Source organism: Agelaius phoeniceus, chromosome 18, assembly GCF_051311805.1.
Source record: "Agelaius phoeniceus isolate bAgePho1 chromosome 18, bAgePho1.hap1, whole genome shotgun sequence".
Classification (NCBI taxonomy): Eukaryota; Metazoa; Chordata; class Aves; order Passeriformes; family Icteridae; genus Agelaius; species Agelaius phoeniceus.
This window is the reverse complement of record NC_135282.1, coordinates 3,539,916-3,552,407: the sequence shown is the minus strand read 5'-3', so window position 1 is coordinate 3,552,407 and position 12,492 is coordinate 3,539,916. Positions and strand designations below refer to the sequence as shown.

At 56.9% G+C, this 12,492-nt stretch overlaps 1 protein-coding gene across 16 annotated transcripts in view; it reads right to left on the bottom strand.

Annotated features, from left to right (window-relative positions):
- Window positions 1-12,492, bottom strand: part of CUX2 (cut like homeobox 2) — a 62,713-nt gene that overhangs the window by 7,162 nt on the left and 43,059 nt on the right. For 3 of the 16 annotated variants that reach the window (XM_077187964.1, XM_077187963.1, XM_077187962.1), the window contains exons 2-12: window positions 9,771-10,202; window positions 5,292-5,429; window positions 5,038-5,152; window positions 4,144-4,220; window positions 3,995-4,061; window positions 3,168-3,216; window positions 2,339-2,443; window positions 1,662-1,856; window positions 1,496-1,554; window positions 1,154-1,401; window positions 335-970 (exon numbers count right to left, since the gene is read on the bottom strand). In XM_077187964.1, coding sequence (XP_077044079.1) covers window positions 335-970; window positions 1,154-1,401; window positions 1,496-1,554; window positions 1,662-1,856; window positions 2,339-2,443; window positions 3,168-3,216; window positions 3,995-4,061; window positions 4,144-4,220; window positions 5,038-5,152; window positions 5,292-5,429; window positions 9,771-9,930 — 1,849 coding nt within the window. In that variant the 5' untranslated portion in view covers window positions 9,931-10,202. Of the gene's footprint in view, window positions 1-334; window positions 971-1,153; window positions 1,402-1,495; window positions 1,555-1,661; window positions 1,857-2,338; window positions 2,444-3,167; window positions 3,217-3,994; window positions 4,062-4,143; window positions 4,221-5,037; window positions 5,181-5,291; window positions 8,956-9,770; window positions 10,203-12,492 lie in introns of those variants that run through there. The other 13 variants (XR_013184676.1, XM_077187955.1, XM_077187969.1 and 10 more) reach the window with 12 other exon arrangements.

The window sequence follows — 12,492 nt, the reverse complement described above, 5'->3', positions numbered from 1 at the left end:
GAAATATTCCCGAGCACATTGATTCATACGGCACAGAACAGCCTAATGAATAATTAAATGGCACTTGTCAGAATAAATGAGTAAAGCACGTCCAGGGATGCAGTTCCACAGCCATGGGTTGTTGTTAATTGCTGCCGTTTGCCAGGGCTCATCCCACCCAGCAGCCAGCTCCATCCCAGCAGGGAAAATCCTGGGGTGCCACTGGTGGGACCAGCATCCCAGCACATCAGGATCTGGTGAGACCCCCTGCCACGGCATGGGGCACCCCTGGGTGAACTGGGGTGCACTGGGAGGGGGACAGGACCCGTTGGCCGGGGCCACCCCAACCACTCACCTCTCTGGCGCACCTGGATAGTCCTCAGGGCCAACACGTTCTGCTCATCGGACAGGAACTGCTTCATCTTGATGAACGGCTCCTTGCCCTTCACCGTCAGCTTGTGCCAGGGCTTGGGCCGCGCCAGGATCTCGCTGACGGAGCCCTGTGACAGCCCCAGCACGTAGTGCCCGAAGACCCTCTGCCCAATGTTGTGCTTCAGCAGCTGCTCCTTCACCTGGAAGGCGATTTCGGCCGTGTCCAGCTGCTCCTCCTCGCTGGAGCTGCCGGCGCTGCCCTCGGAGGGCTCGCCGGGCGGGCTGGTGGCACTGGTGGCCGGCACGGGGACGGGGTGCACGGTGCTGCTTTTGGCCCCGAAGAAGGAGGAGGGGAAGGGCGGTGCCCCGCTGCTGCTCTCGCTCTTGTAGCTGGGCAGAGGGAGGTGGGGGGCTTTGGGGTCCCCTGAAAGCCGCTCGCCCCCCGGGAAGGGGGACAGCGAGAAAGTCCGGGGACCGTCGGGGGCCACGCCAGGGCCAGGCAGCGGTGGGAGGGGAGTGGGGGACGCGTGGTCATCGGCCGGGGTGTGGTGGGGAGATGGGTACGGCTGCTCCATGCCCAGTGGATCCTTCCCTGACTCGTCTTCGGAGTGATCCTCCTCTAGAGATGAAAGAGAGAGAGGGAGACACACTAGAGTGCCCCTGGCCACGGCTCAGGCACAGCCCTGCAGCCAAACAGCTCCTGCCTCAGTTTCCCCAGGTGACATCCCACCCCACCACAGTCAGGCCACCCACATTCCCACGGATATTCCCAGCAGGATGCCACAGAATTTAAGGTCCCTACCAGTGCTGGCCAGCAGGCTGGGCTTCTCCAGCAGGTACTTCTGGGAGGGGTAGAAAGCCTCCTTCCCCAGCACCAGGGCCTCCTCTGCCTTCGAGATGCTCTGCAAGGAGCCAAGCCGAGATGGGGACAGGCGGCGGAGGCACCGTCGGCAGGGCTGGCACAGCCCGGCCAGCGCCTCGGGACGTGCCACGGCACTTGCCTGGGGCAGGCTGCAGCCAGCAGAGGCCACCTTCATCGCCTTCAGGATGCTGGGAGGGGGACAAAGAGGTGACATGGTGGCTGTGTCACAGCTGTGGTGCTGGGACACTGGCAAGGCAGCCATGGGTGCCAGTCAAGCCATACCTCAGCTCAGTTTTGATCTCCTCATAGTCAGCCTGTGCCTGAAGCTTCTCCTCCAGCTTCTGTGGAGCAGAGGAGGGGACTCCTTGCAGCCAGCTCCTGGTGGCCACACAGCACGGCCGGACCCGTGTCCCCCACCCTGGCACGCCCCAAGCCCCCGTGGGCGCACCTCGATGGCCTCGTTCTTGGCGGCCAGCTGTCCCTCCAGCTCAGCAATCTGGGTGGCAGAGGACTCCTCCAGCTCCTGCAGCGAGCTCTGGAGGTGCTGGACGTCCTTCAGGAGCCGCAGGATCTCCCGGTCCTTGGCAGCCAGAGCTGCCTCCAACCTCGACCCTGAGCACATGGAATAGTTCACTTTGTCCTGCTGGGAGAGGGGACACTGTCAGCTCCCGGCCTCCCAAGGTGGGGACAAGGGCCACCCTCCCCACTGGACATGTCCCTACAGGAAGCAGGGCTCAGCTTAGTGCATTGGGGACACTGGTGACAGAGCCCCGAGGAGGGACAGACCTTCCTTCTGCCCTTAAAGGTCTCCCAGGTGCATTTCAGTGCTGTGGGGGTGCATGTCCCCTTCTCTGTGGGAGGCTGAAGGGCACAGCCAGTTCCAGCACCTCTGGGTGAAAACACCCCTGGGGCATTTTGGGTTCGCTCCCCAACACGATGGGTGCTCCCAAACACAAGAAATGCTCCTGCATCAGTGGGGTGCTCCCAAGGGCAGTGGGATGCTCCCGGCTGTGACAGATGCTGCGGGCCCCAAAGGATGCTGTGGGCCCAAAAGGATGCTCCTGGCCCAAAAGGATGCTCCTGGCCCCGAGGGGTGCTCCTGGCATGCCCTGGGGATGCCCTCACCCCCGTGGTGCCCGTCGGGGAGCAGCAGGCCAGGCGCAGGGAGCTGTTGACCGCCGCCAGCTGCTCCCTCAAACTCTCCACTTCCCTCTGCGCCGCCTCCGCCCGCTGCAAGAGAACAGAACAGGAATCACACCAGACACTGCAGCTCCTCCCACCCCACACAGGGTCCAGGGTCTGCCCGAGTCTGTGCCTCTCCTGAGCATCCCACTCCCACCTCCAGGATCATAAGCTCAGCCCAGATATTTAAGTTTCCCCCATGTATTTGAGGTCCCCATGTCCTAGCACAGATCCTGATCCCAATCCTTCAGCACTGGCTGCAGACCATCTCCAGGACATAATTTTTTTTCCACACAAAAGGATGGTTTTATTTACACAAATAGTTCTTTAGACTTCTTTTATTATCCACATCCATTTACTTGTACCTACATTTTCAGAATAAAATAAAAGTAATTAAGAGGAGTGGACAGGACCAAGAGAGATTACACTGGAATCTACCACAGGAACAGTGTGGGTTGTGCCCTAAAACACCCGTGAGAGGCTGGAGGTGACAAATGCCAGCTCCAGCAGCCAAATGGGGCCTGGCAGAAACCCAAATACACCCTTGACCCCACACATGGGACAGAGGGTCCCACCAGGGGGAAGAAACCTGAGCTCACCTTTGTAGGGATTCCCAATCCTGGTGTCTGTCAACCCCTTATCAGTTTTGGGGTTTTATCTCCTTATCTGGGACAGACACCCAGAGGCCACACAGATGTTCAGGGTGCATGCAGCACCCTGGGCTCTGCAGGGCCAACCCCACCAGCTCCTGCCAAGTCAGCTCCTGGCTCACCTGGTTGGCTTTTTCAAGGTTGGTCATGATCATGGCCACTTCATCTGCCCTGGGACAGAAAACAAGAGGTGTCAGAGGGTGTGGGGGGCACAGACACAGCCCCAGAACAGGGGCAGGAGGCTGAGAGATAAGGATCTCGCTGTTGGAAATGATACAACTTTCAATTTTTTTTTTTTGTAACTTTAGTCAGGGGCTTGTTCGCCTTTCCCCGGGGGGGAGGAGAACTGAAGTTTCTTTTCAAAAGACTCCCCTGAAGTTTCTTTTCAAAAGACTCCCGGGGAAGAACTGGGAGTAGCCAGGAGATAAACAGGAGATAAGCGAACATTAACAAACATTTCCCCCCTGGTGGGTCGGAGACACCTGGTCTGGGAAAAGATCGAGAAGAGAACCCAAGGATGAGGTCCCAATTAGCATCGAAGGTGAAGGGATTAATGACCAGTAGGAGATGGAATACTAAGGATTGTGTCATTTGAGACCAATGAATGTGAATTTCTGTGGGGTTTTTATGTACAAATACATGAAAGGTCTGGCACAAAACCAGGTGTGATTGAATGATTTTCACTGCATAACCCGGGCATGAGTGGATGAAACAATTTCTGTTGCACATCCCAGCCAGAATAAAGCAACGCCTTGGCTCTCCAACATTTAAAAGATGTTTTGGGAGAGTTTGTGTTTTTCTCACACTTTCGGTGACACCACAACTCAGGATGTTCCTGCAGTGGCTTGAAGTATCTCAGCTCCTCAAGCAGCACCTCGGAGATGTCCCAGTGCTGCCAAAAGTGGCTCAGCCCAGCTTTGAGCACAACCCAGCCCTGCTGGGAACTTACTTGGACGCCGCTTCCTCGTCGTATTTACAGCGCAGCTCCAGCAGCTCCGTCTGCGTGGCCTTCAGCGCTGGCAAGAGGAAGAGGAAGGTGAGCTGTGGGGTGGGGGCTTGGCCCTGCATGGTCAGCAGCCCCTGTCCCGGCCCCACTACCTGCGTGGAGCACTTTGATCTTCTCCTCTGCCTCCCCCAGCCGAGCGGCCAAGGTGACCTGAGCTTCCTGCAGGCCCCTGCGAGAGACGGGCACCAGGGATGGACCGGGGGCACCGCCGACCCCACAGCCCCCCAAAATCACACAGAGACCCCTCACAGAGTCCCCTCCTCTACCCCATCACTCACTGAAGCCAGGAAAGACCCACCGGTGCACACCAGGATGTGTCCAAGCTGTGTTACCCTTCAATGTTAAGGGGTAACATATTTAAGGTTTATTGCCCCAAGTGTAAAAAAATTCACTTTGGGTTGAAAACGGCCCCTGATCCCTGAGGTTGAAACCCCTCTGAGGGGGGCATGGCAGCCCACCCCCACCTGTAATTAACTGGAGGAGGGGGAAGCAATCAGGGGAAAGTTATTCTGCATTATTTATAGCCTGCACTTGCCAGGAACTTACTCGCAGAGATCTGCAATTTAGGGTTTAAAGATTCTTCATTTGTTTCCCCGGTGCAGCGTGTTAAGGAATAACAATGAAGGCACCAGAGCCTCCGAATTAAAAGGTCATCTAATGAGGTTCACACAGCGACCTGGATTCTACCCAGTCCAAGCAAAGCCATGAGCCAGGGATTCCGAGGAAGGGGACAACAGGAGGGACCTGTCCCGGCTGTGCCTGTGCCTGCTGCTTCCCCAAAACCACCTGGGACTGGGGATGGACAGACAGACAGACACTGTGAGAGTCTGGTGTCGGGTTTCTGAGCATGGTGTGACCGCTCCCAGCCGGACAGCAAAGAGAAGGAGAAGGGGGATGGATGGACAGACACCCCCGTGCAGGAGCAGGGACAGAGCCACGCGTCCTCACAGCGCCCCAGAACCACCCCACTGGCGGCTCTCACGTACTTTTGCTTGTCTGCCTCATGTCTGTGCAGCGGGGTCTCTGTGCCGGGCGCTTTGGCTTTGCCGTCGGGGCCGGGGAGCGGGGGCTCGGCTGCCAGCGACCTCCCCTCCCTGCGCTCTGCGGGGGGACACAGGCACACACACGGCTGCGGAGGGGACAGCAGCGGTGGCCAGGGGGCAGCTCCTGGCCCTGGGACCCGCCCTGCATCCCAGGGATGCTCAGAGGCGGCTGCCCCCGTTCCCCAGCCAGGCGGTACCTTTGGTGCTGCCGAGCTCCGGGTGCTTCTTCCAGGGCCGGCTGAGATCCTTCAGCGGCGGCGGCTCCGGCTCGAGGCGCTGGAGCTGCTGCAGCCGATCCTCCAGGCTCCGGGCAGCCTCCAGCACAGGAGCGGGGTCTGCGGGACATGGGATGGGCGGTGAGCAGCAGGGATGGCCCTCCAGAGGCCCTCTCCCACCTCCCCGTGCCCTGGGGACACCCTGGGTCCTGCCTTTCCCAAAGCCATGGGGACACGCCAGGTCCTGCCTTTCCAGGAGCCATGGGGACACGCCAGATCCTGCCTTTCCAGGAGCCATGGGGTCATCCTGCCATTCCAGGATCCGTGGGGATATGCCAGGTCCTTCCATTCCAGGTGCCATAGGGACACACCAAGTGACACTTTTCTAGCAGCCATGGGGACATCCTGCCATTCCAGGTGCCCATGGGGACACCCTCCCCGTCCTGCCTTTCTAGGAGCCATGGGGACATGACAAGGTCTGCTTTTCTAGCAGCCATGGGGACATCCTGCTATTCCAGATGCCATGGGAACACTCTCAAGTCCTGCCTTTCTAGGAGCTGTGGGGACACGCCAGGTCCTGCTTTTCTAGCAGCCACGGGGACAATCCTGCCATTCCAGGTGCCATGGGAACATCCCTGGCTTTCCCTGCCAGCCCCGAGGCATGGAGGGACGGGCTGGGGGCATGGGGACATCCCCTCCCAGGGCACGGTGGCTCCTGCAGGGCTGGTTTGGGCACAGACAATGGAGGTTTGTGCCGAGGTAAGCAGGTGCATCCGGAGCCCGTCCGTCTTCCCTCTGTCAGCATTACACCATCATTAGCTGGTGTCTGCTCAGCGGGGTGTGCCATTATGTCTCCCAGGGCTGATGTAATTATACATTGACATAATTAACCCAGCAAGCCCATTAAGCAGGCCAGCTAAAAATTCATCTATAATTATTTGTTGTGTGCATGCTAATGAGTCCATCTGCACTGCCATTGTACAACATGAACAAATTAATTTACAAGTCTGGATTTTTTAATAAGTTCAAGAAAATGCCTCCTATTGAGCCAGGTTAATGTAGGTTTGGGGGATTTTTTTTTTTTTGGTGTTGGGGTTTTTTTTCATGGAAAAGAAGAGGAAAGAAAATAGATTTGAATTCTCCAGGGTCAAAAAGTTAGGCAAACAGGGAAGTGGGATGGAGTTGGGCATGCTACCGTACGGCACGTGGCAGGCATCCAAGGGTAAAAGATAATAACAGTGGGTGGTGGAAAAAAATTCCAACAACTGGCTGCCTCCACTCAGAAGGGGACACAGAGCAGCTCTGCTGCTTGGCAAGCCCCTGGCTGAGATGGAGGCGGGATAAAGGAGGCCATGTCATGGGATTTGGGGGTCAAACACAGCACCAGACGACTTTGGGGTGAACCTGCCCAGAAGATGCAAGATTTGGTCCATGCCAACCTGGATGCTCCTTGCAAACAAGAAATGCCAAGGCACGTGCTCCTCCAAGTGGGATTTGGGGGGGTCTGTCTGTCCCACTGCTGTCCTGCCATCCCACACCATCACACCCCACAGCATCCCCCCAGGATTAATGACTGCCAGTCCAAAATCCCCTGGAGCATCCTCCACAGGGAATGTTATCCCTTCTTTCTGCTGGACATCACAAACACCCCACGAATGGATGGAATAAGAGGTTTGTGCCAGGATTCTGGCCACGAGGATCCAGAGGCAGATGTTGAGTGCTGTCAGCTTTGTCACTGAAACAGGGACTTGGCTCCAGCTGGGACCCTTCTGGGGATGCTCATGGCATCCTTCAGCTCCTGGAGTGTCTCACTCAGCTCAGCATCCCCCAGGCTGGTTCCCCACCCAGGGGTGTGGGATGGCAGTGATGCAGCACAGCCCCAGCCAGCCTGGATGCTCCCACAGCCATTAATAACTCCCATAACTATGTGAGTGGAGATAAGGATATGGATAATTAAACCCTGCACTCTGGGGGCTGCCGGGGTCCCCCCTGTGCTCCCCAGCCCTGGGGGTGTTGGCAGAAGGCTCTGTGCCAGCCTGTGAGCTGCCTCCATGGAGATAAACACTGGGACAGGCCCTGTTTGATCCACACCAGCAACTCCTCCTGCCTCCAAGATGAGAAATAATATGGGAAGAATGGGTGTGAGTGATAAAGCACCAGGGATTTTCCTCAGGTCAGCATTTTCCTTCCCATGAGCTGCAGCCCTCCCGTGTGCTGTTCCCTGTTTGGAGCTGCCAGCCTGGGATGGAATGGTGGGAGCAGAGCTTTGGGAAGGGAAGAACAAACCTTTACAACAGCCAGGGCAGTGCAGATGCCAAATTCCTGGCTGGAATAACTACACTGAGCTAATGCCACACTGCCCACCCACTGGGAAACACCATCCTCAGTTGTGGGGCTGGCTCTGCCACCCCCTGTGAGATAGTGGGGTGTAATCCCTTACTCCATGGATCACATCTTCCACTGGGACAGGTTAGACCTGACACTGGCCAGCAGCACAGATGGGTGACAGTGACACGAGGGTCACAGGTGCCTAAACAGGACCTGAGGGCATCACTCTGGGGCCGTGGTGCAGGGTTACCCACCAATGGTACAGCCTGGGGAATAGTGTGTCCCTGGCACGCTGATCTATCGCTCCATACCCTCGCCCACTACACATGCAGTTAATATATATTAATTAAATAAATAAATACATGTGTAAGTGCCACCACTAGCTGGCGTCATTGGCCATCCTTTAGTGGCACCGGCAGTGCTGCAGCAGGATCACAGAATCATAAAATATCCTGAGCTGGAAGGGACCACAAGGATCCAGCAGTCCAGCCCCTGGCCCTGCACAGACACCCCAACAATCCCACCCTGTGCATTCCTCAGAGCGTTGTCCAAGTGCTCCCGGAGCTCTGGCAGCCTCAGGGCTGTGCCCATTCCCTGGGGAGCCTGGGCAGTGCCCAGCACTCTCTGCGTGAGAACTTTTCCCTGATACCCAACCTAAACCTCCCTGACACAGCTCCAGCCATTCCCTGGGTCCTGTCCCTGCTCACAGAGATCGGAGCTGTCCCTGCACTGCCCCTCGTGAGGATGCTGTGGGTTGGGATGAGGGCTCCACTCAGTCTCCTCTTTTCCACGCTGAACAAACCAAGTGCCCCCAGCTGCTCCTCACACGGCTCCTCCTCCAGACCCTTCTCCACGGCCCTCCTTTGGATGCTCACTAACAGGGACAGGGGCAGTTCTGAGCGCTCCTCACCTTCTCCCGAGCAGACACAGCTGCAGGGAGCACCTGTACCCCTGGGGATCACCAGCTAATCCCAGTGCCAGGGCCATTCTACCCAGCCCACATTCCATGCTGCTGCTGCCTGGCTCCAGGAGGAGCACAGGTCACCCGTGGTGCACCCACGGGACACCCACAGCACCTCCACAGTGTTGTCACCTCTCTGCCACCACGGCCTCTCCTCTGCCACCCCATCCCAACCTGCTCAAACACATCCACCAGCGCCCTACGAATCCCTCCACGAGTCAAAGTCAGCCTTAAATCAAATCATCCCCAACAACAATGACATTAATTATGCTTTTAACACATTTTACTGCTTCCCCCCCTTCCCTTCACGCCACATCTGTGTGAACAATATCCAAAAGATTTACGGTTTTCTCCCGTAATTACAGACACACAGCCAGCTCACTTATCAAAATACTTGCTGAGCAATCAGGCTCCGTTACAGTCTCTGCCAGAGATTTGTGTTGACAGCAGCCATTCAAAGCAAAAAATGTCGAATCAGGACTTATGTGGCGCTTGGAAAGTATTCCACAAAGAGTTTGCCTGTCGAGAGACATGTGGACATGGAACAGACGGGGATGAACCGTGGGAGGGAGGATTTGGGGTGCAGGAGAGGAGCGAGAGATGCTGTGGAAAGCAGAGAGAGGAGAAGGAGGAGTGCAGAGAGCACAGGGAAGGAGTTTTGGGGCATTCATGTGTGTGTGCATCCATGTGCAGGCGTGTGCAGGCGGGAGGAGCCGGCGGGTGAGCGCGGGGAGGTGGGGAGGGAAGATAACTGGGTTCTGCAAACCGAGCTGACATTTGGTTCTCGTAGCACAGGAGAAAATTTAATGAGGACAAAAATATGTCTCCCTAATTCCCCTAAGAAATCATTAAAACATTTTGTTATTCCTAAATGTCTGGAAAATGAATTAGTGCCCCTGCAGGAGCCTTTCCGCGCATTTTCAGCCGTTTGCAGCTCTCAGCCCCCGACGTGCCGGGGGACGCTCCGTGCCTGGCGCACACGAAATGCCCCAAAGTGGGGAGCAGCAGGAGGGGGCTCCCAGCCCCTCACCCGTCCCTAGGACCAGCTCTGCCAACACAAACCTCAGGGCTGCCCCGTGCCTCAGTTTCCCCCTCCCAGGACGGGGTGACAGAGGAAGGATGTCCCCGTGGCTCGTGCTGCGAGCCAGGCTCGGCCGTTTCGGTCAACTTACCGTCAAACAGACAAGTGGGAATAGCCGCAGTGTTACTACACGGGCTGAGCAAATGTATTCCTTTCCTAATGTCAAGATGCATTTGGCTCAGGGGCTGAAACACAGCGATGGCAAAAGCTGCTTCCTCTCCTCTCTTCGGCTGGGATCTCCAGAGCACCATGCGCCGGCCGCGGTCGGCGACGCCAGCCGTGCCAGGGACGGTGCCAGCCGTGCTGGGGACGGTGCCAGCCGTGCCAGGGACGGTGCCAGGGGTGGTGCCAGCCGTGCCAGGGTCGGTGCCGCGGTCCTCGCTGGCTCCTCTGGGCACCGGCACGCGACTCGTTAGGCAGCCAGGTCGCCACCGCGCTGCTTACCTGGAGCTTCGAGCAATTGCTTGTAAACGCTCAGGAAAGCCGTCTCAGCCTCCTTGCTTCTCTTACTAAGTGCAATCACCTGCGGGGAGAGGGATAAAGGGGTCAGGGATGGGCTTGGAGGAAGGAACCGGCCGAGGCAGCGCGATCGGTGCCGGCACACGGATCCTCCCGGCGCGGCTCCGTGCCCCGCGCAGCCATCGCTGCCTGTGGCCAAACTCCTCGTGCCGCTGCCATGTCACGTCGCCCTAAATCATTGATGTGCTCTGAGTAAATGAAAATTATAATTTAATGTCGGCGCTTAAATAAGGAATAAAGAAGCGCGCCCGTTGTTGTGCCCGCCGGGCCGGATCCGGCACACGGCCTTCCCCAGAGCCCTCCCAGGATGGTGCTGGGGGTGGAGGTGATGCTCACATCAGGAGTGGGACACGTCCTCCTGTCCCTGTCCCCCTCGGCTGTTGGGGTACCAGGGTGCTGCTGACACTCACGCCAGCCTCCATCCCAATAACCCAACAATGTTAATCTGCTGTGTGTTCCCATCCAACATTTATGAGCATGAATCATTTACTCCCTTTAATTTTTCAAGGCACAATAACACCTCGGGGCAGGGGCTGCTGCCCACCAGGTCCTCTTGGTTACCCCTCACATCCAGCCCCACCTGGAGTGGATGGGATGGGGCAGCAGAGGGACACGAGGGCACAAGCATCAGGGATGGAAGTGACCCATTCCCAGCTGCAAAGAGCCAAATTGGGCACTCACACCAGCCAGTGATGGAGAAAGAGGTGCCCACCCAGCAGACACACTGTTATGACAGGGAAATAATCAATTAAATTGCTCTTGAGCCACCGATGGGCTAATTATAAAACAAAGCCTGAACTTCGGGCCTCAGTCTGGTGACAGCTCCCACACTGGAGCATTTTCCCTTCCTCTGTGCCAGCAGAGCTCCTGGCTCACCCCTCCAGCCCGGATTGCCATGGCCCTGTCATTCCAACCCAAAGCAAACGGCTCATTTGTAATCCAGCAGCCACCTGAGCAAGCCGCCTTCTCCTCCGGAGCTCGCAGGCACTGGAGCACAAAGATCATTTTTCTATTGTTAAAATTGTATAAGCCAGGCTTTTTATAGCAGCTCATACACAAACCTACTTTCTCAGCACCGGGGCTCCAGCAGAGGAGGAATTTGGGGGCTTTTCTTCAGCGTTCTGCAAAAATGCTTGGCTTCAGGGTGCTTTAAAATAATAACAGTGAAGAGGGGAAAGGAGGGAGGAGGCAGCCTGGAGCAGGACAGAGCTGTGCCTGCTGAATCTGCCAGTGGGGTGAGCCCTGGTGGGGGATTTGTAGGGATGTGGGGACACAGGGCTGCTCGTGGCATCTGCCCTGTGTGACCTCCCCATTCCCAAACCTTTTGGAATGCACAGGAGGTGGAGCAGGAGCAGACACGGGGCCGTGGGGATGCCTGGACCTGCCCCAGCTGCTCTGAAGAGCTGCATCTCCCCTGAGCTGGCAGCAACCAAAGGGTGCAGAGCAAAAATCCAGCCCGAATGCTCTCCATCCCCTCTCCACCACCCGTGCTTGTCCCAGTGCACCCCTAATCCATGCCAGGGGCAAAAGAGCTGGCCCAGGCTCCAAACCAAGCTGTTTGCACTGCATTTCCTTCCTCAGGTCACATCTCAGAGACAAAGCATTTTCCAAGGGGAACCTTTCCCTCTTCTCAGCAATCCCTGTGGAGGTCTGAGCACCCCCATTGAGGGGTGGGAAGGAGCCTGCAGCATCCCCTGCGCTGGGTTCCAGCACATTCCAGCCCATGTCAGTGCCAGGGCAGCACCAGCGTGGGCAACTGGTACGTGGTGAGCCAGACACCCACTCAGCTCTTCCACAGTGCCACTAAACTCGTAGGAAATGTCAGTAGAAAAAAGATATTTAACATTTTCAGTGATCTTTTCCAGATGGGGGTATAATTTACTCAAATGCCAGGGGAGATTCCTGCTGGAGCAGCTCTGAGTCCCACACAGGGATGGCTCACCCAATACTGAAACTGCTGTAATTCCTCGCACAGCGCTGAATAAACACCTGGAAAAAGCCCACATCACCCCTAAAACCAAGATCTTATAACAAAACACCCAAATCCTCACTTTCTCGATGCAGAACCAAACCCTGCATCCACATCCAAAAAGACAACATCTGAAAACATGCTGAAAAGAGGAGGACATGGCTAAAAACGGGGCAGCTGGGTTCAGTTCAGGATGGCACTGGTCTCGCTCTCCCCATCGCCACGATGCCCGTGAGGGACACAAACCCACTGCCCACCTGCAGAGCCCTCAGTGCCCGCTCTGAGTGAGCTCTGCCTGTGCATCAAACACCCAGGCACTCCTAAT